At 42.0% G+C, this 6,898-nt stretch overlaps 1 protein-coding gene across 5 annotated transcripts in view; it reads left to right on the top strand.

Moving 5' to 3' along the window:
- The first annotated feature begins 202 nt into the window (after positions 1–202).
- Positions 203–6,898, top strand: part of LOC108761598 (zinc finger CCCH domain-containing protein 18) — a 7,246-nt gene continuing 550 nt past the window's right edge. The window contains exons 1-8 of one of the 5 annotated variants that reach the window (XM_018508235.1): positions 203–564; positions 2,472–2,826; positions 3,025–4,162; positions 4,311–4,819; positions 4,953–5,212; positions 5,346–5,732; positions 5,983–6,363; positions 6,649–6,897. In XM_018508235.1, coding sequence (XP_018363737.1) covers positions 3,043–4,162; positions 4,311–4,819; positions 4,953–5,212; positions 5,346–5,732; positions 5,983–6,363; positions 6,649–6,897 — 2,906 coding nt within the window. In that variant the 5' untranslated portion in view covers positions 203–564; positions 2,472–2,826; positions 3,025–3,042. Of the gene's footprint in view, positions 565–1,668; positions 2,827–3,024; positions 4,163–4,310; positions 4,820–4,952; positions 5,213–5,345; positions 5,733–5,982; positions 6,364–6,648 lie in introns of those variants that run through there. The other 4 variants (XM_018508214.1, XM_018508222.1, XM_018508210.1 and 1 more) reach the window with 4 other exon arrangements.

The following is a 6,898-nucleotide window of genomic DNA, read 5'->3' as shown; positions in this document are numbered from 1 at the left end:
TCTGTGATTGGCGATACGCGAATCCGCTTACGCACGATCCGCTGCATGGGACATCACCCTAACCGCTCAGTAGAGGGTGATCCCGATTGGTCGGTTCCTGACATATCCATTCATAAACGAGCGTATTCGCACGCCTATCTAGCAATATTGGTCAAACCTACGGACGTAAAACGGACGTGCGTTTTCTCTCGACTCTCTACTCTCCATCTCGACGTTCGTGCTTTGTTCTTCTCGAATCTCGCGACGATTGCGCGACGACCGGGTGGTGGACTTGCGGTATTGCCTGCGCCACGAACTGGCCTAGAGTGTCCTAGAGTGATCCTAGAGCGAGGATTTAAGGAATCCGAGACGTGTTTCTCGCGTCAGACCGGAGTGCAGAGTTCGTGTGGCCAAGCGCCGTCCGTCGTGGAGGACACGAGTCCCCGAGTTCGCCGAGTCTCGTCACGCTCGGCGACTTGAGAGAAACGTCAGCATCGCGGGTGACGCCGACTGCCTTGGAGCCTCGTTAGAGTCTTGAGTCTCCGCTGAGGCCCCGCGCAGGCCTCGCAATACCGCGCGACCAAGGTAAGAATGCCCCACCGACGTCCCGTACTCAAGCAGGTCAAATCGAACGCCATCCTGAAAAAAAACTCACGCTTTCACGCCCGCACATTCACGCCCCGCGTGTTCCTCATGCCACAGCCTCTCAATTGCAGTAATCGTGGACTATCGTGGACGTCGCCTTTCATCGCGCGTGACCCTGTGCCGTGTATAACCTAAATAAAGGAAAGATTGAAAGGACTCTCTTCATTTGAAGACTACTTCAAAAATATCTTTTTTTTTTTGGTCGGTACCGTGTGCACGGAGATAACACGTGATCTGCACTGGCATAACAGAGCGAGGTATTGTACATTGTTTCTAGAAGGAAAAGAAGGCTCCGAAAGAGAGCTCTTTCTTACTACTTTAGGTATGTTCTTTATGGGTGCTTTCTGGCAAGAGACAGGTGACATGTAACCTAGTGAATCAGTAGTTCCTTTCCATTTAAACTAAAACTTGGATAATTCTCATTTGTGATCTCAGTTGATATCGTATGTTGCTTCTCATTGTGACATATAAGATTCAATTGTTTTTATCTACAATCTGTACAAGCTCGTGTGTTTTAATGAGTCTTGTTAATTCATATTAAAAGTAAGATCATAAACCTGTGTTATTATGCGATAACTTTGTTAAGCAAGCAATAACATCATTATCAGAATGTAAAATATATAACTTTAGATTACAGTCATTTGTGTGAAAATAAAAAGCAACTATTATACCCTCGTTGTTTATCAATGTTAAAATGACCACTGTTAGAGTGCTTTTTCATGCTGACGCTTGACGCTCATTTTCAGCGTCAAAACAGGTCATGTGATCAAAATTGATGCTTAGTATTCGTCAATTTTGATCACATGACCTGTTTTGACGCTGAAAGTGAGCGTCGAGCGTCAGTATGAAAAAGCACCCTTATACTGGCTGCATTCGGCAAAGAGAACCAATGAGCGTTTAATTTAATATAAGTTTTTGCTTTAGTTCTTCACTGGATCTAAATGTAGGACTTAATCATATTAAAGAATCACTAAGCACTTTTTCTGCTGAAAAGAACCACTATGTCTCCTGCTTGAAAATATAATTTAATTGAACTTTTTGCACCATTTATCTTTCCTCTGTTTTTCTTTAACGTGAAGAAAAAGAGAAGAAAAATTAACTGTGTCTATACTTTATCTAAAAAACATCCTGAAGATATCCTCAGGATGTAGAACGTTCTCTAAAGATGTCTTTAGAACATCCTTTAAAGATCTATGTTGATTGAGATGCAACAAGTTCAGTTACAAAAGAACAGACCTCTTTTTGTAGTGCCTTTTATCTCCTTGTAAACAAAAATGAATGTACTTGGACTAAAAAAAAAAGAAGTCTTGATAAGATACACGATGTTAGATGGATCTCATGTATGCTATATAAGGATCTTTTTAATGTATAACTGGAAATCGCTCCAGCTTTGTTTATTAATTGAGCAATATTACTGCAATCAATACTGTGGATCCCTTGACGTTTTATAACACATGCACACACGTTACACACAGTATAAGTTCTTTAAAATTTATCATAGAATTAACGCTCTTAATAATCACCATCGGAATCATCACAATGGCAAAGTTTAATTCTGGAAGGAAGAAAGTAGTCTTAAGGTGTAATTGTCTGGAAAATACAGTCTTTTTTTTCTTAAAGAAAATAACACGAGCTTGCATCGATAGATGTTACCTATTATAATGAATTTTAATAACTAATTAATTGAATTATATTTTGCCAAAAACAATCATTAATATGACGCTACTAGGATATGCCATTATTAAAGCTTCCTTCAAATTTTCGTTCTTCAATTCACCTCCCACCTCCCCCCCTTGTTCCTTCCCATTTTCTTTCTCTCCCTTTAGGCCCAAAAAATATTCTTTCAGGTTGAAAGTTCGTTCGTTATAGTTTCGCTAGTGCAGTACAAAAAATACGGTTCGTGATTTGTCGGTACTTTCTTAGTTTGTGTTGTGTTCAAGTTGAAAAGTTTAAAACGACACTCTAAAAAGTTCTGCGCGAAAAAAGTCCGAGTAAAAACAGTACGGTATTCGTATATGTGATCCGCAAGCAAAGTTCAGTTTCAGTAATAAAGTATTAAAAAAAAAGTTTTTAACACGTTGAATAAAAAAAAGAGAAAAAAAAGTCGAAAGTTGTGATATAAAGAAAGTATGTTCGACATGATATGGATCGCGCGCGTTGTGCCATCAAGAGCGAATACTTCACAGACTCTAATTGATCCAGGTAAGCTCTGTGATGCTACTGATGCAGATTATTCACTGCTACATTCGGTCGGTACGTCTAAAAGAAAAAAAAAAGTTAACTTACCAAATAAGAGGGAGATTGGAATGGGTTACATTTAAAGATCTTAATCAAAACATTCCCGTTCCCGTCCGATTTAAAATTGCCCGCCGCCTTCTAACAAGTCTCATTGATTTACAGGCTGAAATACAGTTCGACATGTCCGACTCTGGTACAGACAGTACTTCAACGGAAGGTTATGATGAAGGTAATCGACTTACTTCTGCCGGGGATGAGGTAACATCATCACGCTATTCGCATCACTCTTCCGGATCGGAGCGACAAAAGTCCGCTGCGAACTCCATCTTCTCTGGGGAAAAGTCTCCCCGATCGCCGTTATCAGACGGCGAATCCAAGTCGCCACGGTCTCCCCCGTTATCACCGAAATCGCAGCGATCCGGGATAATGTCTCCTAGTGAGGAAGGTGGTTCCCTAATATCGATTCGTAGTTTATCAAAATCTCCACCGCCAATGTCACCGCCACAGTCACCCGAATCGCCAGCATATCGCCCTCCCGCATCGCCGACATATCAACCGAACGACTCTCCAAAGTCCTACCATTCAGGAAACAACTCTCTTGACTCACCCCTAACGGACCGGAGTCTGTCTCGATCGCCCATACAGGACAACGGGTCGTGTCTCTCCCCCTCGAACGATTCTAAATCTATGCGTTTTGAAGACGCCGAGTCGAAGGCGTCTGATCCCGAAACAGATATGCAAAGATCTGTCAACAACTCATTAAAATCATACTCGTACAAGAACAGCGAGTCCAGGCAAAGTTCACCAAAGTCGCCTACATCTGGTCCGAGTTCCGTGAAATCTTTAATATCGGCGAGGAGCTCACCGAAGTCGTTCAAATCCGGTCCGGCGTCTCCTATAGATGATCACGAATTGGACAAACCCTCACCGGTGCATTCAGACCCTCGTTCTCCCGAAGAGGAAAAGAATGGGTCCTATAACGAATTGGACGGCGAACAAATCTCGGATGGAGATATTGAGGACGAACCAGAGCCCATGTCTAAATCTAAACCTACACCTATGACCCATAGCGAGGATTTGTCAGATGTATCGGATCTTGAAAGTATAGATGGTCCTGAAGACTCCAATGATCAAAACATAGAAGTAGACAAGGCTCAAGAACAGACTGATAAACAAGAAATCACTAATGACGAAGAAAATACGAAAAAAGAAGATAAAATTACACCAGTTGGCTTGACAGAAGAAAGTGAGCAACTAGACTTTGAAGCTGATGGTCAATGGAAAGACGAACGTGACGAAGGTAAATATATAAATTTTAAATTACAAATCCAATTTTTATATATTTAAATTGTACAGCTAAATATTATAATAAGATCATTCCATAAAGGTTTCGTTAAACAAGGCGTATGTATAAAGTTGCATTTGCCATAAATATGATAAAATTATAGGTGAAGCTGAGGCGCCTACTGCAAAAGAGACTAAAGAGAATACAGAGAAGGATAGCAAAGACAAAGATAAAGATAAAGACAAGGACAAGGATAAGGCAAAAATAAAAGAATCTGGCGAAATAAATGATAAAGAAGAAGGAGAAGAGGGAGAGAAAGAAGAATCTGAGTTGGAGGAGGGAGAGCTTAGCGATGGAGATGACGCACGACCCGAAGAGACTGAACCCAGACCAGTATGTCGCTTCTATAGTCGGGGCCAATGTACATGGGGCGTTAGTTGTAGATTTTTACATCCAGGTGTGACAGACAAAGGTAACTACACTATGTTCGATATGGTGAGGCCTATGGCATATCCGCCACACGCTGCCGCGCCACACGAATATAGATCCCACATCGACAGACCGAGTATGCGACCGTCGATACCTGGTTATGGTGCTCCTACACACACACCTAAGGTGGAGGAAACTCCGTCTGAATCTGCCTGGGAACGCGGTCTGCGCCATGCCAAGGAAGTAAGTTGGGTGCAAGATATTGTTATGCATGGCACTATGCATGTCTCGCATTTATAATGTTTTATAAACAATTTTCAATCTAAAATGTGTATATCAAGTTTTAACGAAAATATTTTCTCGCCCGATTATCTAGATGATGCGAAAGGCCAATAAACGCAAAGAATCAGATATGGATTTCGAAGAAAAGAAAATGAACTTGAGTTTAGGACAGGATGAACTGGATAGAGAAGCGGGATACTACGTAAGAGCTGCTAGTCCTGAGCCATCGGTCGAAAGATGGCCACAACGAGAAGTACCACGCCGAGTATCATCTTCTAGACTAACGCCGGAAAGATATGTTGACGAGCCCGAAGGATACTATCCTCCTCCGTCCGCGTCAACTGACTATTACAGGTGAGATAACGAAACGGTCGTATTTGGCCAAGCTCTAACTAGAAAGAAAATTATTTCTACGTTGTATATTCAGTCCTACTGAAATACTTTGCAATCCAATCTATTTTTAATCTTTTTTTTTTTTAACAACTAGGCGAGTACATTACAAAGAGTCACGCGAGTATCGGGAACGTTTTGATTATCATGCGATTCCTCGTGGTGCGCATTCGGTTTCTCCGCCACCCCACCATCGTGAACGCGAGAGAGAACGAGATCGTGAGCGTGACAGAGAACGTGATTATTATGAGAAGTACGAAAAGAAGCATAAGCGGCCGTCGCGGGAAGTCATTGTAGAACGTATCCCTCCATCGAAACCCTGGCGAGAGGAAGAACCACCTCCTACTGAAAGGAGTAGAGGTGACGAATGGGCGGATCCATGGATGCGGCGCAAGTCCCCGAGCACTGTACGCCGTAATACGTCGTCTCGCCGACAACCCCGGCGGCAATCTTATTCGTCTGGATCTTCGTATTCATCAACGAGGTATTACTTATATTCATATGCGATTGATAATATTAAAGTCTTACAAAGAAGCGTTTTATATATAGAAATTCTCTATCTGAAGGAAGATCTGAAGATGACTTATTGAGAATACATTCAATAATATTTCTCACATGAAGAGATAAAGAGAAAATGAAGATAGTCGAGAATGCGTTATCTGCATTTTTTTCAAAGTGTTTATCGTGCTACTTTGTTATATGTATAAAAACGTATTGGAGTATCGTCTTTTTAGTTCTAGCCGTAGCTCCAGTCGTTCTAGCTACAGTTCTTACGACTCCCTATCCAGGTCTCGTTCACCTTCCCCTCCGACTAGAACTCGGTCTACTGGCAAAAGCAAGACCACTGTTCTTACTTCACCTCCTTCAAATCCCCCGGCTGTCCCCGCAGCCACGCCTCAACGAGGTGCCATGCTAATGAATCCTCCCGCTCCCTCTCCTCGTCCACCCAAAGGTTCTATCTCTCCAACGGGCACGCTGCATCGAAGGGCCGGACTGAATCCACCTGCCCCAAGTCCACTATCGTCTCATCGTCATCACGACAAAGCCAGGGAGCAAAAGGCTGCTATGGCTGCAGCTGCTGTGGCTAAAATCATTAAAAGTCGTTCTAGATCTAGGTAAAAAGAGATGACTCTTATTAATCAAATAGTTAAATTGAAAGTGAAAGGTATAACTTCAAAAAATTCTCAATTTTTTGACGTTCTTACTAATTCTTGCGCTGATATATGCGTAAATCCGATGCAAAATTTAAGAAAAATTTATTTTAATAATATAACAAAGTTAGTATTATAAACTCATTCGATTAACAAATCTAATCTTAGAAGATATTTCTTGTGGTTGTGTTGTTTATAAATATTGTACAAAAATAAAGAAACAAGGAAAGGAAAAAAAATACGTTTCAGATCGTCTCATAGTAGTTCGGGATCGGAGAGCAGTGGAAGTAGTAGCGACTCCAGCGAATCAAGTTATTCGTCGTCCTCCAGCGAGACGCGTAGAAGAAAGGATTCGACACCGCCGATACCACGCAAAGATTCCAAAGGCATCGACGCTTTGAAGCTGAGCGGCGCGAAGCAGCAGATTAAGTTAACGCTGAAGCCCACGAGCAATGTTACAGCCGTAAAAAAGATCGACCGTAGTGCACTTATGGCAGGT

The sequence above is a fragment of the Trachymyrmex cornetzi genome, unplaced genomic scaffold (assembly GCF_001594075.2).
Source record: "Trachymyrmex cornetzi isolate Tcor2-1 unplaced genomic scaffold, Tcor1.1 scaffold1093, whole genome shotgun sequence".
In the NCBI taxonomy this organism is placed as follows: Eukaryota; Metazoa; Arthropoda; class Insecta; order Hymenoptera; family Formicidae; genus Trachymyrmex; species Trachymyrmex cornetzi.
The sequence above is the reverse complement of the archived record's forward strand: the minus strand, read 5'-3'. Positions and strand labels throughout refer to the sequence as shown.